This window comes from Moschus berezovskii, chromosome 8 (genome assembly GCF_049115385.1).
Source record: "Moschus berezovskii isolate FMDL1 chromosome 8, NW_MosBer_1.0, whole genome shotgun sequence".
Taxonomy (NCBI): Eukaryota; Metazoa; Chordata; class Mammalia; order Artiodactyla; family Moschidae; genus Moschus; species Moschus berezovskii.
Window position 1 is genome coordinate 2428445 of NC_142467.1, and position 26470 is coordinate 2454914.

At 38.1% G+C, this 26470-nt stretch overlaps 1 protein-coding gene across 4 annotated transcripts in view; it reads right to left on the reverse strand.

Moving 5' to 3' along the window:
- The window catches only part of FER (FER tyrosine kinase), a 467424-nt gene that overhangs the window by 129234 nt on the left and 311720 nt on the right, over window positions 1–26470 (reverse strand). For all 4 annotated transcript variants that reach the window (XM_088838427.1, XM_055430188.2, XM_088838426.1 and 1 more), the window contains 2 exons: window positions 22880–22995; window positions 20263–20357 (listed from right to left, as the gene is read on the reverse strand). In XM_088838427.1, coding sequence (XP_088694553.1) covers window positions 20263–20357; window positions 22880–22995 — 211 coding nt within the window. The remainder of the gene's footprint in view (window positions 1–20262; window positions 20358–22879; window positions 22996–26470) is intronic.

A 26470-nucleotide genomic window follows, 5' to 3' on the forward strand; every position in this document is an offset into this window, starting at 1 on the left:
CATACACATCACACCCGGGGGGAGGTGGCGGTTCAGTCGCTCAGTCGTGTTCTACTCTGTGTGACCCTGTGCGCTGCAGCCCGCCAGGCTCCTCCGGCCATGGGACTTCCCAGGCAAGAATACTGGCGTGGGTTGCCATTCCCTTCTCCAGGGGATCTTCCTAACGAAAGGATTAAATCCATGTCTCCTGCACTGCAGGCAGACTCTTTACTGCTAAGCCATCAGGGAACACTCTAGTAGGAAGACAAAGAAACGCATGCCTCAGATTAATTTTTAATTAACATTTTGATTAAACAATCTAGGCCAAAATAGATAACTACTCATGTTTTAAAACTACTGACTGTTTCCTAAGGCTGGATATTGTTTATTCTGAGTAGCGGGGCCTGATAGTAATCTGAGAGCTCACTGAACTGAAAATCTAATCTATACTTCATGTTGCTCCTCATCTCAGATTACTTTAGTAGCAACTAATATTTATTATCAGCTTGGACTCCTTAGACTGCAAGGAGATCAAACCAGTAAATCCTAAAGGAAGTCAGTCCTGAATATTCACTGGAAGGACTGATGCTGAAGCTGAAACTCCAATACTTTGGCCACCTGATGGAAAGAACTGACTTGCTAGAAAAAGACCCTGACGCTGGGAAAGAGTGAAGGCAGGAGGAGGAGGGGACAACAGGGGATGAGATGCAGTTTGTGATGGACAGGGAGGCCTGACCTGCTGCAGTCCATGGGGTCACAGAGTCAGACACGACTAAGCGACTGAAGTGAACTGAGTATTTATGAAACACTCAGGATGTGTTAAGAACGGTGCCATGTTCTTTTTTAAGATTAACTTTTATTATAGTTGCTTTACGATGCTGCGTTCGTTTCTGCTGTGCAGCAACGTGAGTCAGTGATACACACACATCTCCTCTTGTTGGCTTTCCTTCCCACTTAGCTCACCGCAGAGCACTGAGTAGGGTGCCCTGTGCTGTGCAGCAGGTTCTGGTTACTCACTCATCTCCTGCAAGCAGCGTCTGTAAGTCGACACTACTCTCCCGACTCGGTCCATCCTCCGTCCCCCAGGGGCTAGCTGTACGTTTGTTCTTTACGTCTGCGTCATTTTTCCAGATTCCACGTGTAAGAATTCCAAAGGGAAAGGGCAATCAGGGACAGAAAAATGGTTTTTTATTGGAGAATGCTCTTGAGAGTCCCGTGGACTGCAAGGAGATCCAACCAGTCCATTCTAAAGGAGATCAGTCCTGGGTGTTCAATGGAAGGACTGATGCTAAAGCTGAAACTCCAATCCTTTGGCCACCTCATGCGAAGAGTTGACTCACTGGAAAAGACTCTGATGCTGGGAGGGATTGAGGGCAGGAGGAGAAGGGGATGACAGAGAATGAGATGGCTGGATGGCATCACCGACTAGATGGAGGTCAGTTTGAGTGAACTCTGGGAGTTGGTGATGGACAGGGAGGCCTGGCGTGCTGTGATTCATGGGGTCGCAAAGAGTCAGACACGACTGAGCAACTGAACTGAATTGATGTACTCTTTGAAAGTAAAACTTTTTTAAAAAGTCGAATGCCTGAATCATAATTATGTTGGAAATAAGAACTGACCCCTGACCGTGAGACCCTTCGTCATTTCCTCTCTCGTCTCTTTCAACCTCATCTTAAGCGTCTCTCCAAGGCCACATCCCCAGCTCATGGCGCTCCTTCCCCTGCCTCAAACACAAAAGCCACGCCTACCCACAGCTCTGCATTGGCAGTTCTCTGTGCTTTTTCCCGGCCCTTAGCAAAGCGAGATTATTTTTAATCTTTCATCTAAACACAAAAGTCACGTTCTGGAGATGTTTCCTAAGACTCTAAAATAAATTAGGTGCTACCTGTGACTATCACACTGAGCAACACTCTTAATAGTAAAGTTTGCAATAATAAATTTATTTGAGATTTCTGTTTAAACGTATGTCTCTCCCACTACACTGAATTTCATGACGGAAGAGATCATAGTTATATTTTCCACCAATGTATATGGTATATGGAACGCAACTGATGCTAAGTATTAATCAAATAAAGCAATTAACCCAAATCTCACAACGATAAGTTTAAAAAGAATGCAAAGAAAGAAATATACCTCTTTTAAAAAGGGGTGTATTTCTAAGTTTGAAGTCACTTAAGAACAGGGTGATATGTGTTTCAAAAAAATAGTTATTTCTGTATTTATTTTTTATCAAAATTGACTGGTTAGAATATTTTTGACAGAATAATAAAACTCCTTCAAATTATAGCCTCATTAGCTTATAAATTCCACTCTAAAAAAAATTAATAATATAAATATGACAGAAGTAATATCAATTCTTCAACACTTACAAAATTTTAATATATGATTATTTATCCTTTATTTTTAAAAAACACTTTTAAAAAATGTTTTAAAAAAGGCAAAGATACCTATCCAAGACTTTTATTTTATTCAACAAATGACAGATGTTAAACATAGAAAGGATTTTTTTCTTAATTTTAATAGCCACCATGGGAAATAATGAATACCACTTGCTGGTAGCAAGTAATATCTTAGAAGATAAATTCATTTGAAAGTCTTATCAAAGATCTTAAACAATGCTCTGAATACTAATCCACAGACTAACATGCAAGAGAAGGGGAAAAAAAAAACAAAACATATCTTAAAAAACAGAAAATATGGAATACATGTACTCCTGTCAGAAACAGAATTATTAAAGATGGTATAAAGTCATTTTCTAAATCTCTCCCAGGTTGCTATATAAAGCCTTTCATTTTGAATGCAGATAATGTCAAATGTGATACTGTTTTTTCAAGTTTGACACAGAATTTAGGCAAATTTTTTTTCTAGCAAAGGTTACATTTTCTACCTGTATTTATTAAGTGCTCAGTCTGAGGCACAGCTGTGTCAGGTACTGAAAAATATTCTTTCTGGAATTGAAATTCATGCCCATAAAGAGGCACCAATGACAATCAACTTCAGTTTTACAGAAAAGGACAAATGAAGCCAAGTAAAGAGCAGAAAAGTCCCATAAACACAGAACCTGATTATAATGACAGCTCCTAATATTACTTTCACATTTTAAATAAGAAGAAGCTATGCAACACTTAATATAACGTGCAATCCCTCAAGATGAATCTGTGAAAAAGTGTTATCTTATATAGCAACTGAAAACCTAAAAACAGAAAAAAGAGTATCTAAATGAAAAGAGAGATATTAAATGTGACCAGCAGACTAGTGAAGAAATGAAAAAAAATTTTAAATGCATAATAGACTTTTCATAAGTAATTAACATGGCTGGTCATAAAATCAGCATTTAGCAAGTAGAAGGTTGATTTAAATCCTCAGAAATTTACCCGAACTTATGAAGGAAATGAGAGGAAAAGGCAAATGATACACATTCTTATCCACTGGAGACAACATAACCCTGACTCTTAGGTATCGAGAGCCTAGAAGACAGTGTCTTCCAAGGAACTGGCCATAAAGACGAAGCTCTCTTTATGTTATTTCCCTTGAAAGCTGGAAGGACAGCAAGAACACAGAGCATGTATCACTCACGGTGGCTCCTTGAGATGAAATAACTCATTCTTCTCGTCTACCAGGCCCTGCACAGCTTGAACTCCGTCCCTTCCCTCACCTCATCTCCTATTACACCCCCTCGCCCTGACTTCATCCACCCTGCTCTTTCCGCATCTCCGTGAAGCCTGGAGGCTCATCTTCCAGGCGTCCACACAGCGTGCTCCCTCACTTCCACCAGGCACTTCACTCATTTTATTCTACTCCTGTTGAGGCCTTCCCTGGCCAAACACTCAACCTATGCCGGTACCAAGTTTTATCCTCTTCCCTCTATGTTTTGTTTTTACACACCATTTAACACACTATATATGCTTTACTCATATAACACATTTCTTCCCCCTCCAGAACACAGGGTGCAGAAAAGCTGGAAGTTTTGTTTTTTGTGGGGTCTTTTGTATGAGGCACACATGGGAGGCACTCAGTAGCTGTTTGAGCAAATGACTGAATAATCTAACAGAATATCCAGCCTTAAGTACTTTTTAAGTAATATTCTACTAAAAAAAAACTGGTATATCTGAGTAGCGTGGCACACCTTCTCAAGTATGAATGGATAAAGTTTTCATTTCATCCCCAACTGTAGGAAGAGTCCAGAGTTTGTGCATAATTTCTGAATACACATGTAATTTACAACTAAATAGGAATATAAATAACTTACAACTAGAAAGGGGTAAACTTTATACATAAAAAAAGAGTGAACATTACAATATCTTTGGCTAATGTTGACAAGAGAAGTTTAGCTTTTACATAAAATAACTTGAACATTTATGGCACTGCAATACAAACAGAAAAATTCCAACATACTAACTTTTCAACTTCTATCATAAGTAAAATAAGTATTTTTAAGAACTTTGATTCTATTGATTTTCAGTTGTTTTTTAATCTTGGAAATATTCTGTGTTCCCCATTGTTTTAATATCTATTCTCCTTATAATTCTGATAATACGAAAATTCCAAGCTCACAGGCACTGTCAGAGTCATAAACCTGGGTAGAAAACTGAGGAAAACCTATTTATTTATCAAAACCCAAAACATTATATGTAAAATTTTTTATTTCAGCTAAATTCACTACAGTTGAACTAGCCCTGTTCATACTTCTAGATTTGCAACAATTACAGTAAGCTTTCAGCAATAAAGAAAATTTTATCACGTATAATATTACTTTAAACTTTCTTAGCAAGTTTTTAAAGACTTTTCCACGTACAGTAACAAAAACTTAGAAACAATAACAAAACTAAAACTCATCAGTATTTTATACATGTGGAAGGATGCATATATGTTCATAACTCTTATTTTCCTTTAATTCATTATGGAACTTCAATTATCATAAAGACATTTTCAAAACAAGATCTAAAAGTGAAAATACAGTTCAGAACATGCTTTGTCCTGCTCACTAAGCTTTCTGCCTCCGTGCAGGAGATACTTTACAGGTATAAGTGGCTTCAGATACTCAGAACATAAAAAAACTGAGTCATACTGCTCAGATATAGACAATGCATCAGTGGCTCAAATGCACCATGGAAACTTAGTATTTGCTACAACGCACCACCCTTTGCTCATTATAGAAAAGACAATCCCTCAAGAGGAAACACAGCAACAACTGTTATATTTAAGATTTCATTTCTCATAGCTTTCCTTTGGGTTAATGTTTCCAGTGCTTGGTTCAACCTCTGAGAGAGAATATGCACTGTTAGAAGGGCGTGGTCTACCCCACAAAAAAAACAACCAGAAAAACGCTAATATCACGTGTATGGAGTACCACCAGCTTATCAATTTAAATTGTGCATAAATTAAATAAAGTAACTAACTTCAAAATATATTAGTGTCTTTAGTGTCTGGAGCAATGGCCAGTTTAAACTAGTCCATCTGCATTTGCTTTGGGATATTAGGCAGCAAATGAAACATTAGAGCAACCCAATATATCATTTGGCTGAGAAAGAAATATCAATTTAAAGATGCTATCTTTTTAAAATGTTGTTTTGGAAATATTTTACATTATACCAAAAATATTATCTGTGATAGAAAATGTCAGTTAAGTGCATTTATTTTGCTTTTCATTAATGCAATAGACTTGAATTATATAATAAAGACCAAAATCTCAGTTTAGACGTTATAATATTGGTTAACATAGAAAAGTTACCCATTCTTCAAAATGGAGATTTACAACATGATAATTTATAATAACTCACTTAGAATCATACAAAATCTGTTTTAAAATGGTTTTCTATAAACATCTCCAAACAACAAAGTAATAAAACCCATAAAGTTAGTAATTTATTGGCAACATAAAAGACAGCCACTGAGTTGACATATCTTATCATTTTTAGCACAAAATATTAATCTGAGAATTACTGTTTGTCCTTTTCCTTGAACTCAAATTTACTGCTATGAAGTGATATTGTTATATAACTGGCAATGGACTGTATGGTGGGGGATAGGTTAAGTCTATGCAAGTTTAGGTGCCAGTTCAGATTTTGAGGGCTCTTTTACTAAATGGAAACAGTGGCTGACTATTTTTCTGGGCTCCAAAATCACTGCAGATGGTGACTGCAGCCGTGAAATTAAAAGATGCTTACTCCTTGGAAGGAAAGTTATGACCAACCTAGACAGCATGTTAAAAAGCAGAGACATTACTTTGTCAACAAAAGTCCGACTAGTCAAGGCTATGGTTATTCCAGTAGTCATGTATGGATGTGAGAGTTTGACTATAAAGAAAGCTGAGCGCCAAAGAACTGATGTGTTTGAACTGTGGTATTGGAGAAGACGCTTGAGAGTTGCTTGGACTGCAAGAAGATCCAACCAGTCCATCCTAAAGGAGATCAGCCATGGGTGTTCATTGGGAGCATGACTGGATGATGTTGAAGCTGAAACTCCAATACTTTGGCCACCTCATGCAAAGAGCTGACTCATTAGAAAAGACTCTGATGCTGGGAAAGATTGAGGGCAGAAGGAGAAGGGGATGACAGAGGATGAGATGGCTGGATGGCATCACCGACTCAAGGGACATGGGTTTGGGTGGACTCTGGGAGTTGGTGATAGACAGGGAGGCCTGGCATGCTGCAGTTCATGGGGTCACAAAGAGTCGGACATGACTGAGTGACTGAACTGAACTCTTCTTAATTTTTTGTTGGCAGAATGTACCCTTCCTGTATTTATAATGAGGGAAAGAAACAAACGTCAGACAAAGATGCAGAGCCAAAACATTGGGACTCGTTATCAAAGGAACTGTTGTTTCCAGTGATTACCATAATAATCTTCTATAGTTGTGATGTCATGTATCAAACTGATTCTTAGAATCACATAAAAATATTTATAAAATTTCAATATAAATTGGAAGGAAAAAGAATTATTTTTTAAAAGAAGTTAACCTTCTGGCTAAAATTAGCAAACTTACCCTAGAAATTACAAATGAAATGAGTAATTAATAGAAAAAATTATGATAATGGAAAGATTTCCAATGAAAGGCTTATGAGAACAACGGAAATAATAACGTCCAAATTTCTAAGCTAGAATCTCTAGACAATATAAACTATATGAGCTCAATTTTTTTTCAAACTTGTTATAGAGGTGAGATGTTTACCGATGCATAAAACTCGGTAAAAATCCCTCAGTAATTCTAAAAACTCCAAAGCCATAAATCATTTTAAAATACAGATAAGTTTGAGAACGGCCAAAGGGCATGGATCTGTATGACCTGAGAAATGGACCAGAAAATTTAACACTCAATTAGTTCCAGGAACTTCTCAACTCAGCGAGAATATCCCCAAAAGAAGGAGCAGTTAGCAAGATCTAGTACAAGACTAGAGACTGATGGTTAAGTCTTGCTAAAATTAATTACCTCCACCCAGGATATGTACCTAACATTGTAATTAGAGGTTAAAGTACTTGGTTTCTTATTCATCAAGGTATCTTACGGCAGCCCTAATATAACTACGGATGTGAAAATAAATGACAGCTGCCTAGACCACAAACATTCCTTTAAGTTGTGACTTGTCATTAAAAAAAGTCCTCTCATCCTTTTCTTCACTTGGGTCACTAAGTAAAAAAAACACCTTGCTTGCAAAATAAAGTCGGATCATCTTTTAGCATATTAGAGTTTGTTTTGTTTTCAGTATTTCCCAGCACCATTTAGAATTGTCTTTTGTTTGATTTTATTTATCCAGCAACCTATAAGCAAGCAAGAAATATAGCATTTGTAATTCAAGAGATGATTCAAATGAAGACAGGATAATCTTGGAGTATTCACTCTAAACCTGAATTTTCAAATGCTAATAATCTCCTCAAACATTACTTTGGCTGAAATGCATTTCAGATTTATGTTTCCAAAGGGCTCAGTTATCTGACGAGAACAGGAGCATATTAAATCTCTGCATAATACATTTCTGAGATGGCTTGCAACCCAGCAGTCCTCTAAACCTTCTCTCCACAGCTTGATTCCCAGGAGAGAAAAAAGTAACTCAAACAGAAATCTTCCTGTTTACTGTAATAAGCTATTTACTTATCTGTGCACAAGCCTGAGAAATTATGGAACAGGGATCCATGTATTTGCCCACAGAGTATCTTGCATAGACATTTTGCTTTTCATTTACATTTTCAGTTCATAAAAAGATTATCTACTTTGGCCCTCTTATAGTTGAATGACATGAGAGAGAACAGAGCACTGTTTTCTCACTTGCTATTTACTGATGCCAACAGGCCACTCTGAGCCCTCCGAACCTCACTCAGTTTATGTGTAAATGGAGATAACAGTACTGCCTGGTAGAGCAAATGACATGATGTTAATTAAGTGCTTTGACAGCTATAAATATTATGTAAATATGAAATACTGTGTGTTGTTATGCTACTTTAATAAGAATGAAAATGAGTTGGTTATTTCCTCATCATGCCTTTTGTAAAATAAGGATAGGACAGAAAGACGCTGTTTTGAATAATTGTTTGTTATGAGAAGTCTCAAAGAAAAAATTTCTTAAATAAAATATAGATCAGAGCTAAAATTTAGAAGCCATTTAACCCAGCAACTTTAGTTTTAGATATAAGGAAAGAAAGACCCACGAAGGTAAATACTAAAAACATACACACTTACGTTGTGGTGGAAAGTCACTTACGGTGGTGGAAAGGGGAGAATTAAACACAAACGTTATGTTTCCCAATTTGCTGTCACATCACACTTGGCTGAAGAAATCTAGGGTTAGGGTTAGAGGGCAGGGCAGGGCAAGTTCCAAGGTTGGGTTAAAGTTCTGCCAGATTATAGGAGTCATTTTAATTGGTCACTTTCTTTCATTGGCCAATTATAAAATAATAATAAAAATTATAACATGATGATGATAATACGCAGAGTAGTTATAATGGTTAAGCAACCCACTCCAATATTCTTGCCAGGAGAATCCCATGGACAGAGGAGCCTGGTGGGCTGCAGTCCACGGAGTCACGAAGAGTCAGATATGACTAAGCAACACAACCATTCTAAGACCAGATAGTAGCAGTGTTAGTCCCTCAGTCATGTCCGACTCTTTGCAACTCCACAGACTGTAGTCTACCAGGCTCCCCGTCCACGGGTTGCCATGGGCTTTTCTAGGGGATCTACCCAACCCAGGGATCAAACTCAGGTCTCCCACATTGCAGGCAGATTCTTCATCATTTAAGCCACCCAGAGAGCCCTGAACCATGGAGTAAATGTCTCAAGATTACATATATATAAATATAAATCATGTATATGTATACACACACACACACACACACACACACACATATGTACATAAGGGCTTCCCAGGTGGCACAAGTGGTCAAGAATCTGCCTACCAGTGCAGCAGATGCAGCCAGGAGACGCAGGTTTAATCCTTGCATCGGGGAAGATGCCCTGGAGGAGGAAATGGCAACCCACTCCAGTGTTCTTGCCTGGAGAATCCCACGGACAGAGGAACCTGGTGGGCTACGGTTTGTGGGGTTGCAAAGAGTTGGACACGACTGAGTGACTAAGCATATAGCTTAATTTCAGCAAATGTTTCTGGAAAAGGAGTATGTCAAGGCTGTATATTGTCATCCCACTTATTTAACTGACATGCAGAGTACATCATGAGAAATGCAAGGCTGGATGAAGCACAAGCTGGAATCAAGACTGCCAAGAGAAATATCAATAACCTCAGATATGCAGATGACACCACCCATCTGGCAGTAAGCAAAGAAGAACTAAAGAGTCTCTTGATGAAAGTAAAAGAGGAGAGTGAAAGAGTTGGCTTAAAGCTCAACATTCAGAAAACTAAGATCATGGCATCTGGTTCCATCACTTCATGGCAAATAGACGCGCAAACAATGGAAACAGTGAGAGACTTTATTTTTTTGGGCTTCAAAATCATTGCAGATGGTGATTACAGCCATAAAATTAAAAGACGCTTGCTCCTTGGAAGAAAAGCTATGATCAACCTAGACAGCATATTAAAAAGCAGAGACATTACTTTGCCGACAAAGGTCCGTCTTGTCAAAGCTTTGGTTTTTCCAGTAGTCATGTATGGATGTGAGAGTTGGACCATAAAGAAAACTGAGCACCAGAGAATTGATGCTTTTGAACTGTGGTGTTGGAGAAGACTGTTGAGAGTCCCTGGGACTGCAAGGAGATCCAACCAGTCCCTCCTAAAGGAAATCAGTCCTGAATATTCACTGGAAGGACTGATGTTGAAGCTGAAACTCCAATACTTTGGGCCACCTGATGCGAGGAACTGATTCATTTGAAGAGACCCTGATGCTGGGAAAGACTGAAGGAGGGAGGATAAGGGGACAACAGAGGATGAGATGGTTGGATGGCATCACCAACTCAATGGACGTGAGTTTGAGTAGGTTCCGTGAGTTGGTGATGGACAGGGAGGCCTGGCGTGCTGCGGTCCACGGACTCACAAAGAGCTGGACTTGACTGACTGAACTGAACAAGAGAGTGCCTCCTGTATTATCAAACCCCTTTCTAGAATTTGTTATGTTTGTTACAACTGATGGACCTATACTGACATCATTATCACCCAAAGTACATAGTTTACATCAGGGTTCATTCTTGGTAACGTATCTCCTTTCCATTTGGAGAAATATAAAGTGACATGTATCTACTATTATGTCATAGGTGGTAGCTTAAATAGCCTACAAAAATCCTCAGTGCTATGCCTGTTCATATCTCTCTCTTCTGCAATCCTCAGCTGAAATTTGTTTCAACACTCTCCATAGTTCTCCCTTTTGCAAAATGCCAAAGAGTTGGAATCATAAAGTATATAGCCTTTTCAGACTGGCTTCCTTTATGCAGTAATGTATAAGTTCCCTCTAGGAATTTTCATTGCTTGCTATTTTATTTCTTTCATGCTCTGGTTTATATTCCATTGTTTGGATGTTCCGTAGGTTACCCACTCACCTGGTGCAGAGCATCTTGGCTGCTTCCAAGTTTTGACATTATGAACGAAACTACTATGAACATCTTTGTGCAGGTTTTTGTGTGGATATAAGTTTTAAACTCCTTTATGTGAATTCTAAAGAATGTGATTCATGGACTGCATGGTAAAAGTATGTTCACTTTTATAAGAAACCACCAAACTGTCTTCTGCAAACAAACTTTTATTTCTTCCTTCCCCATCAGTATAAATTTTCTTTCCTTTTGTCTTTCTTTTTCTTTTACTGAGGGATAATTGTTTTACAGAAGTTTGCTGGTTTCTGTCAAACCTCAACATGAATCAGCCATCAGTTCAGTTCAGTTCAGTCGCTCAGTTGTGACCGACTCTTTGCGACCCCATGAATCACAGCACGCCAAGCCTCCCTGTCCATCACCAACTCCCAGAGTTCACTCAAACTCATGTCCATCGAGTCGGTGATGCCATGCAGCCATCTCATTCTCTGTCATCCCCTTCTCCTCCCGCCCCCAATCCTTCCCAGCATCAGAGTCTTTGCCAGTGAATCAACTCTTCGCATGAGGTGGCCAAAGTATTGGAGTTTCAGCTTTAGCATCAGTCCTTTCAATGAACACCCAGGATTGATCTCCTTCAGAATAGACTGGTGGATCTCATAGGTACACATATATCCCCTCCCTTTTGAACCTCCCTTCCAGCTCCCCTTTCCATCCCATCCCTCTAGGTTGATACAGAGCCCCTGGTGAGTCCTTTTGTCTTATATTAGCCAGGAGTTTGAGTAAGATGTTGGAAAGGAATGGTCAGAGAGGCATCCGTGCCTGGCTTTCTGATCTTAGTAGGAGAGCTTCAAGTCTCTCACCATTAAGTATAATGTTAGATGTAGGGGGTTTTTATAGATTTAAAAAAAAAAAACAAACTGAGCAAGATCCTTAAGTTTACTGACTTTAAAATCTTTATCATAAATGAGTGTTAAATTTTGTTAAAAGCTTTGTCCACCTCTATCTATATGATCACTTGATTTTTCTTCTAGCCTACTATGATGAATTACTTTAATGAATTCTCAAATGTTGAAACTGGCTTGCATACCTGGGATAAATCTTTCCTAAGCTTTTTATAACCATGTATTTATCAGCTTTTCATCTTATGTGGAAATATTTTTTAAAAGGAATCTTATGGTATTTGCCTTTATATTCTGTATGTAAATGTGTTCACTGATGAGTAAGGAAAAGATGCCTAAGACTTAAACAACAATGTATAGAGACAGCATGAAGTTTCTTACCAAGCTTTAACTTGAAGCTTGAACATGTCAAAATTATGAGCTTATTGTTTTGAACTTGCTACTCTGGCCCAGGTTTCATGACATTATAATGTTAGATTATAACTGGCTCAATACAAGAGATTTCAAAGCCATGTCTAAAGAGAAAAACCACTGAAAATGATTTATATTACTTTTAAAAATGTTTAAAACACACAAAAAATAATTTATTTTTAAGAGCTGTAGTGGTTTTACCATAGAATGCTATAATGTCTTTTATATTAGTATAGTAGGCAGCATTTTATCTATTTCTGCTTCATTGACTATGCCAAAGCCTTTGACTGTGTGGATCACAATAAACTGTGGAAAATTCTTCAAGAGATGGGAATACCAGACCACCTGACCTGCCTCTTGAGAAACCTGTATGCAGGTCAGGAAGCAACAGTCAGAACTGTACATGGAACAACAGACTGGTTCCAAGTAGGAAAAGGAGTGCGTCAAGGCTGTATATTGTCACCTTGCTTATTTAACTTATATGCAGAGTACATCATGAGGAACGCTGGGCTGGAAGAAGCACAAGCTGGAATCAAGATTGCCGGGAGAAATATCAATAATCTCAGATATGCAGATGACACTACCCTTATGGCAGAAAGTGAAGAGGAATTCAAAAGCCTCTTGATGAAAGTGAAAGAGGAGAGTGAAAAGGTTGGCTTGAAGCTCAACATTCAGAAAACGAAGATCATGGCATCTGGTCCCATCACTTCATGGGAAATAGATGGAAAAACAGTGGAAACAGTGTCAGACTATTTTTTTGGGCTCCAAAATCACTGCAGATGCTGATTGCAGCCATGAAATTAAAAGACGCTTACTCCTTGGAAGGAAAGTTATGACCAACCTAGATAGTATATTAAAAAGCAGAGACTTAATTTGCCGACAAAGGTCCATCTAATCAAGGCTATGGTTTTTCCCGTGGTCATGTATGGATGTGAGAGTTGGACTGTGAAGAAAGCTGATCGCCGAAGAATTGATGCTTTTGAACTGTGGTGTTGGAGAAGACTCTTGAGAGTCCCTTGTACCGCAAGGAGATCCAACCAGTCCATTCTAAGGGAGATCGATCCTGGGTGTTCATTGGAGGGACTGATGCTGAAGCTGAAACTGCAATACTTTGGCCACCTCATGCGACGAGTTGACTCACTGGAAAAGACTCTGATGCTGGGAAAGGTTGGGGGCGGGAGAAGAAGGGGACGACCGAAAATGAGATGGCTGGATGGCATCACCGACTCTGTGGACATGAGTTTGAGTGAACTCCGGGAGTTGGTGATGGACAGGGAGGCCTGGCGTGCTGTGATTCATGGGGTTGCAGAGAGTCGGACACAACTGAGCGACTGAACTGAACTGAACTGAAGGCAGCATTTTAATTTCAAACACTGACAGAGAAAAATTGTGGCAGAGGTGAAAAATACCATGAACATATTAAAAGATGATTTTTACTTTTTCTTGCTTTATTTTTTGCTGTACTGTCCTGGAAGCTAGAACCCTGAGAATACAATGTTTAAGTGGTAAATGTAGACAAATCTGTCTTATTTCTGATATAAATGAGCAAAGCATTCAGACATTTGCCATTAAGGACAATGTTATCTGTAGGTCTTTCTCAGAAGTCACTCACGGTGAAGACGTTCTCTTTTATTATCAGGAATGATTGATGGATTTTCTCAAGTGATTTTTCTTCATTTACTGAAATGATGGTGTAATTTTAAATGATATTAATCTGAATTATATTGATTGCTATTTGAAGGTTAAATCAGCTGCTAGTCCTAGGATAAACTCCACTTGATCATGATGTATTTGTCTATGACTTAATTTGCTTCATTAAAATTGTGCTCAGAATTTAAAATATGTAATAATGACATACAGCCTGTGGTTTTCTTTTCCTGTAATATTTTTGTCTAGTTACAGAATCAGATATCAATGACCTCAATGAGTTGAGAAGTAGTCTCTCCTTTTCATTTCTAAGAATTTGTGTAGAGCTGGTGCTTCTTCTTAAAACTTTGGTATAATTCACCAGTAAAGTGATATAGGACTGGAGTTTTCTTAGAAGGATGGTTTCTTAGTGATCAATTCTATAAAAGAAACGGGGTTATGAAGGTTGAATAAGATTTGGCAGTTTTTGTCTCTCAGAAAATTTTTCCATTTTATCTAAGCTGTTGAATTTCTTTATATAGTGATTAAGAAAATATTATGGATATCTTTTTAATTATGTAGAATCTGTAATGAGGTCACCTCTCTCATTCTTGATATTGGTAATTTGTGTCTATTTTCTGAAGAGTTTATGTAGAGGTTTTATTAATTTTATTAATCTCAAGGGATTCTATTGATTCCTTTTCCTATTATATTTTTTCCTTTCTTTTATATAAACATTTTGAGTTAATTTGTATGTAAGGTAGAAGTCAAGATCATAATTTTCAGTTCTTCCTTCTTTTCTAATACATGTATTTAGTGCTAGATTTACGTCCCTAAGCATTGCTTAATAGGCATCATATAAACCATATAAATACTGAGATTTTTTTTTCTCATTTAGTTCAAAGTACTTTCTAAGCTCCCCTCTGACTCACTGGTCACTCAGCTATGCATTGCTTACTTTCCAGATATTTAGACATTTTTCAGAAATTGTTCTGTCCTTGAGTTCTACTTTATTTCTGTTGTGTTCATAGAACTTGTGTGTGTGTGTGTGTGTGTGTTAGTTGCTCAGTGGTGTCCGACTCTTTGTATCCCCAGGGACTGTGGCTCGCCAGACTCCGCTGTCCATGGGGTTCTCTTCAGGCAATACTGGAGTGGGTTGCCATTCCCTTCTCCAAGGGATCTCCCCAGCCCAGGCATCAAATCTGCACCTCTTACGTCCCTTACACTGGCAGGTGGGTAACACCAGCACCACCTGGGAAGCCAACAGAACTTAAGTTCATATAAATTTACTGAGTTTTGTTTCACCAGGATATGGTCTATCTGGTAAACATTCTCTATAGAGTTGAAAAGAATGTATATCTTGGTGATGTTGCATAGTGTCCTATAAAGGTCAATACATCAAACTGACTGCCAGTGTCATTCACATATATATTATGACTTCCACAGTGGATATATTTATTTTTTAAAATATCACTTACAATAGCATTTCAGAAAACCAAATACTCAGAGAGAAGTCTGACAAAAGATGGAAAGTCCTATATAACTAAACTCTACAGAAACTTTCAGGGGGAAATTAAAGATCTATCTTACTAGAAAGATATACCATGTAGAGGGGTCAGAAGACTCAATATTGTTAAGAAGCCTATTCCTCCCAAACTGATCTATAGATTTAATTTAACCCTAAACTAAATCTTAGCAACCCTTTATATAGAAACTGAAAAACTAACCATAAAATTGATAGTGAAATGCAAAAGCCGTTTAACAGCCAAAACAATTCTAAAAAAGAACAAAGTTAGACAACTAACATCACCTGTAGTATTGGCATTACAACAAACAGAAAAACTGACAGAAATTAGAGTCCAGAAATATGCATGCATGTTAGTCGCTCAGTCCTATGTCTCACTGTTTGGGACCCCATGGACTGTAGCCCGCCCGGCTCCTCTGTCCATGGAATTCTCCAGGCAAGAATTCCGGAGTGGGCTGCCATTCCCATCTCCAGGGGATCTTCCTGACCCAGGGACTGAACCCGTGCTTCCTGCACTGCAGGCAGATTCTTCACAGTCTGAGCCACCAGGGAAGCCCAGAATCCAGAGCATAATTACACATAAATATATTTTAAAAGGAAGGTAGAGAATCAAGAGAGAAAGAAGAGCCACGATGCTGGGACAACTGGATATCTATATGCCAAAAGTACGAACTTCAAACCATCCCTCACAACCGTATGAAACAAGCCACAAACTGAACTACAAGCTCTAAGTTCTAAAACTATAAAAACTGTGTAAGTGAAGTTCAAACCATTCCTCACAACTGTATGAAACAAGCCACAAACTGAACTACAAGCTCTAAGTTCTAAACTATGAAAACTGTAAGTGAAGTTCAAACCATTCCTCATGACTGTATGAAACAAGCCACAAACTGAACTACAAGCTCTAAGTTCTAAACTATGAAAACTGTGTAAGTGAAGTTCAAACCATCCCTCACGACTGTATGAAACAAGCCACAAACTGAACTACAAGCTCTAAGTTCTAAACTATGAAAACTGTGTAAGTGAAGTTCAAACCATCCCTCACGACTGTATGAAACAAGCCACAAACTGAACTACAAGCTCTAAGTTCTAAACTATGAAAACTGTGTAAGTGAAGTTCAAACCATTCCTCATGACTGTATGAAACAAGCCACAAACTGAACTACAAGCTCCAAGTTCTAAACTATAAAAACTGTGTAAGTGAACATAGGAGAAAAAGTTTGTAATCTGGGATTCAAAGATGTCTTACATTTACCATTAAAAACATGATCTGTAAAGAAAAAAAATAATTTAAACTTTGAAATTAAAAAAAAATTCAGCTTTTTAAAAGACACTGTTAAGAGAATGAAAAAACAAGTCAGACTGAAAGAAACTATTTGATAATTATATATCTGACAAAGGACTTGTATCCAGAAGATATAAAGGACCAAGGCTCAACTGCAATGTGCTTGCATGCTAAATCACTTCAGCGTGCTAAACCGTGTTCCAATCGTGTCTGACTCTTTGTTGTCATTGTTTAGTCGCTAAGTCGTGTCCCACTCTTTCGTGACCTCACAGACTATAGCTCGCCAGGCTCCTCTGTCCTAGGGGATTCTCCAAAATGAAAGCACATGTCAGTACAAAGACTTGTACATAAATGTTCATAGCAGCTTACTTTGCAGTAGCCCTAAACAGGAAACAATCCAAAAGTCTATCAATAGTTGATAACAAATGTGATATATTCATATTACAATAAAAAGGTGAACTTCTGAAAACCATTACAACATGGACAGATCTCAAAATTATGCTGAATGAAACAAACTAGACCCAAACAAGAAAAGCGAAGTACAGACTGTATGGTTCCATTTATATTAAATTCTAAGAAGCGCCAACTAATATACAGTCAGAGAAAGTAGATTGTTCTGGACTGGGACCTGAGGTGAGAGCGGGAGGAGGAAGGGACTAAAACGGCATGAGAAAAATCTCAGGACGAGAGGTGTGTTCACGACTTTGATTGCGGTGACTGTTGCACAAGTGTATATATATGTTAGTATTTTATATATATACACGCACATATATGTAGTATATGTTAAGTACATATCAATAAATATGTTTTCAAAAAGATTGAAAAATTATGGCTGTTAAATATTAGACATTTGACATTCTCTCAAGACTGAGTGAAGTTAAGTCTGATACTTCAAGACAAAAAAACTGACAGTTTTTGCTGCCAGGGACAACATTCCAGTTTTCCAATGCAAATGAAAATTTTGGAAAACAAATACTTGCTGTCAAGAAATTGACACTTCCTATTACTTTTCCAGTGAGATTAGGGATGGCATTAATGAATGTGATCTTTTGATACTGCATAATGAATTATTTGATATTTTCCAAGTGAGAAATGACAAAGCATGATGCTACAAAAATCATGCATTCACCTTAAAAGGTCAACCAACTGAATTAACGTAACAGAGTATGAAAAGCTCAGTGTGGTTTCACACCCGACACTGCAATAAGCCTTTAAGAAAATTCATCAGAGTCTGCTGTGGGAGGTGGAGTGTGACGACAGCGTCCCAGTAATGTCCCACCCTAATCCCTGGAACATGGGTAGATGCCACTCCCATGATTTCACTCTGTCATGGGGCGCAGCTGCCGTAAAGTTATGCAGCTGGGCCAGGTGAACCTGTTCTAACCACAGAACCTTTCAAAACAGCAGAGTATTCTCTCAGCTTTTTTGAAAAACAAAATAGAATAAAACAAAAAACATAAGAGCAAGTTAGAGAAATTCAGAGCATCTGAAAGATGTGACACACTGCGTCTGAAGATCAAAGAGTGTAGAAACCCATGAAGAGCTGGGAGATGCCCTTGGCTCACAGCAAGAAAAGAAAGAGACCCTCGGGCCACTTCTCAACTGCAAGAGATGAGATTCTGCCACCACCCAGAAGGAGTTTGGTAGTGATTCTTCCCCAGTGCCTCCAGACAAGAACTCAGTTAGATACCCTGATTTTTGGCTTGGTGAGATCATGAGAAGAGAACTCAGAAGCCTGCCTGGACTTCTAACCTACACAACTGTGAGGTGATAAACAGATGTTATGTAAAGCTGCTAAGTTATGATCATTTGTTGTGCACAAACAGAAAGCTAATACATTTCCATAAATCAAAATGCACATAAACTCAGACCCAAGTTGAACACTGTTTAAAAAAGAAAAAAAAAAGTAATAAAATTGGAAACAACTGAAGTGTCCATAAATACAAGGCCCATTTAAATTATATAAAACCAAATAATGGAATATTCTGTAGCCATTATAAAGAAAAGGTAGAGCGATATGGATGAATAGGAAACAATGAAACCATGTAATATTAGAGAAAGAAGAAACTTCTATGATTTTAAATAATTAAAAGATTTGCATAAAATCACGGTATTCTATATTAAATATTTTCTGGGGGAAAACCACAAAAAACTAAACAGTTTGCTTTGGATTAAGATTAGATTGTTGAGGAGGCTTTTGTTTTTAATTTTCTGCGTTTATTACAGTTTGAATTTTCTAATGAAGTTTACTATTCCTAATCATCTAAGAACCATCAGTACAGGTTACCATTCAATGTCCGGCTCTCCTCCAAAGCTGTCTTCTGTTTTACTCAGTTTGGACCGCCGCCAGGGTTTGTCACCAGGCCCCTTTAGTCAGTCACAGTAACACCAAGATGACTCTTCCTCATCAAGGTTGCCCCACCTCTCAAACCTAACTTTTCCAGTGACATCCCTTGTTATCTGGGGGCATCATCTGCATTACGTAAATGTTTTATGTACTCAAATACTTAAACATACTATTTTAGGTAAAATTATAGGCTATTCAACTGTTTTTAAAATTTCAGTCTATAGTCTATTTTTCATAACTGTGTGAAAGCTACTTTGAGATTTAATCACAAGTAGTATAAATCATGCAAATATATATTGCCATCTTGAGAATGAAAATGATTATAATCTAGGAATCTTGCAGTTACATGGTGATAAAGAAATATTCCAATAGCAATCAAACCAGGTGGTAAAACTGGACCAACTGTCCTTAAATTATGAAAGGATTATGTGAAAATTTTCAGTGGGCAATCAACAATACCAGGTTTATTCAAAGTTAGAAATATTTTTTATATTCCTTTAAGTTTCTTCTTTTAAAATGAGTAAACAGTTAAGGTAACAAAGCAAATCCTTATCAGTTATTAAATACTGTATTTGTAAATCTTATAAAGATCATATTTTGCCTCTGATTATATTTTCTACAACAGAAAGATGCATCAATATAATAAAAATAAAGATATACTATATCAGTTTGATGCTATCTTTATTTGTTGGCAAAAGTAGTTAACCAAAATACCTGGCAGTTGTAAAAGTCACCAGAAAGAAATGCAAGGATAAATTGCAAAACAGATTACCTTTTTCTGTCCACATATTAAAGAAGTTCAAAGTCTGTGACCCAAAGAATTATGGGATTATCATGTACAACTTAACAAGAGGAGGTGTGGCAATTTACTTGCAAAATGACATAAATGAACTAAACTCTTAGTACTATCATTACTATAAAGTTGATCTAAGTAGACAACTTTTCTAAATAGTCTTTCTCACAGAAACATTATATATAACTAAACTCCATGGGTAACTGCAATGTAATAATACATCTCCTCTTAAAAAGGTTGGTTGACATTTTCTAGAAAACAGCAAGTATTAGAGACTATAAAAACAATGAGTAAATGTACAAGATCTTCATCATGAGGAAAATGTTAAAGAAATCACTGGAAACTTCACAAGGAGAAATCAAAGAGACAATATATAAAAGCAATAGAACGACATTAAAATGTCATCGAGGAAACCACTAAAATGGTATTACCTGGAACCAGTTCCATAATGATGTAGATAGGCTGTCTCTGTGTGCAGACTCCTATAAGTTTGACAATATTGGGGTGATCATACTGCTTGAGAATTCTGGATGAGAGAAATATAAGAAGAGTCACCGTTTAAGTAGTAAGCATTAATTTATGATCAGGTACAGTGTGCACAAGTAGAATACACAACTGTTAAAATGTAAGTACGAACACAAATTATGATAAATGGGATGTATATAAGTTTTGATAAATCTTGAAAAAGAGATATAAATGAGTCAGCTTTTAATTAAATATTCATTTAAAAACTAGTATCCATTCTGAATAACTAACAACCATGCTAAATCTGAATAACTTACTCAGTCCAAAATATGTGGAACTCCTTTCAAGCATCTGCTTTTCGATGCCCTCACAAAAGCTGAAGAGTATTAGTGGACCAAAAGCTGTAAGCTGTTAGGGCAGCATCTTTTTGTTTAGTTTTGTTTTATGTACACAATTCATTTAAAATAGATAAATTTAAGAACAATTCATATTGGTAAATGCTATAGAGTAATCACTTCATACTTAGATTTCATAATACCTACTTGACAATCATGGTCAATTTCAAATAGTATAAACTCAAAAGTTTTGAGAAGCCTGGCAGAAAGTTAAACAATGAGTAATATTAGATTTAAGTCAAAGCAAGGAAGTTTCAGTTTGGATAAAGGCAGAATTTCAGAGGGCTATAAAAGTAGCAAAGACTCATCTACAGGACTCCAAGTTTGAACTCCTTCCTAGTTCAAAATAGACTAGATGCCCTCACAGGCCTGTCTGCCCTGATGATTCCTGCTATCAAATGACATTCCGTATTATCCTGTTGACACAGTTACAAATTCACTCATATTTGAAAAAACACAGGTTCCTTCCTAGGAGAATGAAAAAAACAACTTCATTTGGAGAAAGATGACATAGTTTATATATGTGCAGTACATGTACAACTTAAGCAGAGACAGCTCTAAGAAAAATGTCATAAACTGAAAATGTACAATGTTTATTAACAAATGAAGACAGACTAGGAAGAATTCTAGAGATAAAAAAAATACTGTTAATAACTGAGTTTGCAGTTTCTCTGATGAATTAGAAAGGGAGTTTTAGAATGATTGACTTTAATCCAAAATGTCATTTCTTAGGTTGAAAACTGCTTAATAAAGAAATTCTACAAAACAGGCAGGATGAACCCAAATAACAGTAAATATTTAAATATATAGATCTATCTTCTAATTAAAAGATACTTGAGAGCTTGAAAGGATATAACGGTCATTTTTAACAGAAAATTTCATAGTCTCACATTAGAAGGAGAAATTAAACTATTCTTCAATAAAACATTCACAAATTAGAAAGCAAGATACTTTAAGATAACTACGAATAACTAAAACGATGAGCCCATGAATTTCAGTTGCAACAGGATGGTTTTAAATTCATTATAGAATATTTTTTCTGAATTGCTGGTAATATATACGAAAAATGCTTGCAACTTTATTCAATAGGTAATATTTAATAAATGTACCCAACTAGCTTAATACATCACTATAAATATCTATTGTTTACATGGAGCAATGACATCAAGATGCTCCACTCCACGGGATTTAGTTCCCTCACTGCATGTCCTCTGTTATTCCAGGGCACTTTATGAAACTTTGCTTTTATATACAATGCTGAGAAGGAGGTAACAACCCCCCCCCCCCCGCCACACACACACTTTACAAAGCTTTGCTTTTATATACAATGCCATGAAGGAGGCAACACGCACCCCCCACACACACACTAGGAAAGCTTTGCTTTTATATACAATGCCATGAAGCAGGTAACACGCCCACACACACACCTCTTTTCCTCCTGCCCTTTACACCACCAATCTATGATCTATACACCCTTCTTCTCTCCGTCCCAACTGTCCATCCACTCATCCGTACATCTCCCATTCATAAGTCCATTGTCTGTCCAAAGCCCCTTTCCATTTGTTTTGTGTTTTGTTGTATGTACTAGATTTTACCACTAACAGTTTTAACTATTTGCAATACAGAGTGGGGAAGTTGCAACGCTTAATTTTAGCTAAAACATAAAAAGGGGAAGACAATCATCCTAGGAGATAAAATAGCAAAGAAGCAACGCTGTCAGACACTGAGCCGAAGAAGAAATCTGAGACTCTCTGAGAAGAGCACTGACAGCTAGGACAGACAGTCCAGCCATAACATCTAAGGGGAGTGAGGAAGGCGTCATTGAATGCTGAAGGTACATTAAGTATTTTATTCGGAGAATGCAGACTATTTCTAAGGTCAATCACAACACTACATACATACATATGTGTATATGCATATGTGATAGAAGCAAGAAATACTGTAATTTTTTTTAAAGACTTGAAGAATATTCACTGTTCTTAGCATCTGGCTCTTTTGACTGTAACTGCTAAATGACCTAGAGTCTCACTTCAAAAGAGAATCTTTCTGTTTTCAGACTGCCTACTTTTGAAGACTCTGAAAGTACCTACTTCTAATTCATCAAATCATAATTTAAGATATCTTCAAACTTACATTTTAATGAATCACTTTTAAGTAGTACATATTAACATTATTTTAAAGAACTCACTTGGCTTCTTGTAAGAATTTTATTTTCAGTTCCTGAGGAAGATCTTCTTTACACGTTTTAACAGCAACAGCAGTTTTATCCTTTAATATGCCCTTAAATACTTCACCAAAATTTCCCTGAAAATACAAACATATATATTGTTTGGTGTGTGAGACAGTCACATAAGTCTTTGCAAAATTCCAGGCAAGCATGTAATGATGAGTTTTGAGTCAGAATACTCTGTTAGCTTTCTTCAGTTTCAAGCAGAAACAAACACTGGGCACGCTGCTCTTTCCAATTCTCCAAGTTTAAGCATACTACCCAGCACTCCAGCCACTCGGAGACTGAGGTTTGAGGGGAAAGGGGAAGAAACTGAGACAGTGAAAAAGGAAAGACTAACACGGTCCCAAGTGCCTAAGCCTCACTCCGCCTGGTCCCCTTTACCCTCAGGCTCTACATTTCCGCGTCAGGAGATTTAAAAAGTCCCCGTTAAGGCTGAAAGGTAAAGCCACGGTGCTGTGGGGTGACTGGTGGCACCGATCCACACGGCCAGGGCTCAGTGGAGAAGAGTGTGGGAGGCAGAGGCCAGGGCAGGCGCTGGAACCGAGGCAGAGGAAGGGTCGTCCACAGCGCCCTGAGGCTCCGCGGTCCCTGAAAGGCGCCAGGGAAGCGGGGGCTTGCCCAAACGCAAGCACCACGGCGAGCTCACCTCTGCCAGATGCCTGAGCTCCGAGCCTTACTCTATGGCTTGAACATACTCAGAGTTAAAATGCCTTATTTCTAGTTTGAAGCTGCTTTTATGATAAGCACGAAAAACAAAAACAAGACAGAGAAGCTCCATGAAGCCGTCATGACAGCTGGCTTCAGGCGCTCTCTTAGGTCTTCCTCTGCGTGCGTGTGCGCTGTTCCCACCGCTGTACCTGCAAGAAGCAAGCGTCGCAGACGGCTGTAACGCGACGCTGTTGAGCAAGAAGGAGCTCAACGAGGGGTCTGCAAATCAATGAGCACGAGTTCTAAGATCAACACAACTCTTAACGGTCCACGGTATATAAATTTTAAATGCTCCTAATCATTGAAAATTACTAAAATACTGATTTTAATAAACTCATTATTTATTAGCTAATTGCTCTTTGCTTAAAATAACATTGATTTTACTTAATGTTAAGCATACTTCAGTATTTAAGTAATGAATAGTATTACTATTAAATCTTATAGTCAACTCAAATATTTATTGAAAACAATGACTGATTACCCTTACATGAAAAGTAAACATCCAATAAATCAACACAGTACACATTCATCATTAGCTAGAAACAGAAAAAGTTGAACTTTATATTCTTCCGTGTTATTCAAGGTTTTTTTCCCTTCCCACAATCATGGCATCATTTATTATATCAAAAATAGACCCAGCAGAAGGTATTAGTATACATGATTACTGCTAGGCCTTTATTTACCTGAATGATTCTGAAGCACTTAAAATTCTTTAACATTTAACTCATTATAAGACACTTGCTGACTAAATTAGCAGGACCATTTTCTCTCTACAAGCGTTCAGATTCTCCCTCTAGAAACTGCTGTCTTCCTCCTCACAGCTCAGACAGCCTGCTCTCATTTTTCGCACCTCAGCTGATCTCACCACCAGTTCTTCAGCCCTTCAACCCACCCACCACAGCACTGCCAGATTAGTCGCTGCAAGAAACACTCCTGCCTTCTTCAACATCTAGCCTTCCACGGCCATTACTCTCAGCCTCTGTCCAGCTCCCTCTCACAGCTTTTGACTGCTCCATGTATCCTAAATTCAGGGAGGGATTTCAAAATGTGTGCTCTGCCTTCTACACACTTCCCCTCTACTTCAATCAAAGAACAAGCTAACTAATCTGGAAGTGCATTTCTTCTGCCCCTCCTGAATGAAGAGCTTCCGATCTTCCCCAGATTATTTCTGTCCTTACTGAACACTTGTCATCCCTTGGGCTCCTTGGTGCATTTCTACTGGTCTCTGCCCTATATGGACCCATAGGTCCTGGCTCATAGGAAGCATTTGAAAACTTTAAACATTCATTTAACAATCTTCACTCAGAAGACTTCAACTCTATTCAAGGGAGGAATCTCAAATATGGAGAAAAAGATTCTGCTTCACAGACCACCTCTTCTTCATCCAAAGAGGTCAGGAAAAAGGATAGGACACCCACTGCTCCCTACCACCTAGCAGGCACAACTTCATCTCCATTGCTGGCTCCAAGTCCGTGAGGCTAACCTTAATGATTTCTCTCATCTTTGTTTACGTCCATCCTCACAGAAGGTCCGGGTGGTCCTCACCTCCCCCTCTCTGATTCTGATTAGGCTATGCGGACTCCTGCTATCTCCAACTATTTCTCTTCTATCCCCAGCCTCCACTGTATCTTCGGGAACTTCTGGTCCATCATTAAAATTTTATCTTGATCTATTCTTTGGTCATGCTCTTCACCTTCTTGCTCTAATAGAAACCTCACTCTCACTTGAGAACACTCAAATGGTGGGTCAGTTTCTTTTGGCTTCTAAAGTTGTGATTTCCTTTCAGTCCCCTATACACACACACCAGGCCTTCTCCCAATGCCCTGGAGACAGAATAAAGGATTCCACTAGCTGTCTGTCACTGCTTTTAAAACGTTTTCTCTACTGCTTTCCTAAAAACCCCTAGCTTTGAAACTTAATAATTTGATTATGTACCCAATACCCTGGCTAGCAGCTACTGCATTTGAAAATATTTTCCCTCATTTTCTGACTATTTGAGCTCCTGAATCACTGCACCAGGTGCCACTACTGTCTTAATACTTGGAAATTTCAATAGACAATTAAGGATCCTTCCAACACTTCAAACTCTGTTTTGTGACCATCTCTCCTCCGACGATCTGCGTTCCAACCTATTTTCTAGGTTCAGATCTTAAACTTTGCCAGCACCAACAATGCCACGCCTCGATAGCATCTATTTCATTTATCTCATCTTCTGGCTGGCTTTTATTTTTCTGGCTTACTTCCTCTAGCATCCAGACTCAAAATTCTTTGACCCTATTAGTTCAGTTCAGTTCAGTCGCTCAGTCATGTCCGACTCTTTGTGACCCCATGAACCACAGCACACCAGGCCTCCTGTCCATCACCAACTCCCGGAGTTCACTCAAACTCATGTTCATCGAGTCGGTGATGCCATCCAGCCATCTCATCCTCTGTCGTCCCTTCTCCTCCTGCCCTCAATAGTTCCCAGCATCAGGGTCTTTTCAAAAGAGTCAGCTCTTTGCATCAGGTGGCCAAAGTACTGGAGTTTCAACTTCAATATCAGTCCTTCCAATGAACACCCAGGACTGATTTCCTTTAGAATGGACTGGTTGGATCTCCTTGCAGTCCAAGGGACTCTCAAGAGGCTTCTCCAACACCACAGCTCAAAAGCATCAATTCTTCGGCACTCAGTTTTCTTCACAGTCCAACTGTCACATCCATATATGACCACTGGAAAAACCACAGCCTTGACTAGTGGACCTTTGTTGGCAAAGTAATGTCTCTGCTTTTTAATATGCTGTCTAGGTTGGTCATAACTTTCCTTCCAAGGAGTGTCTTTTAATTTCATGGCTACAGTCACCA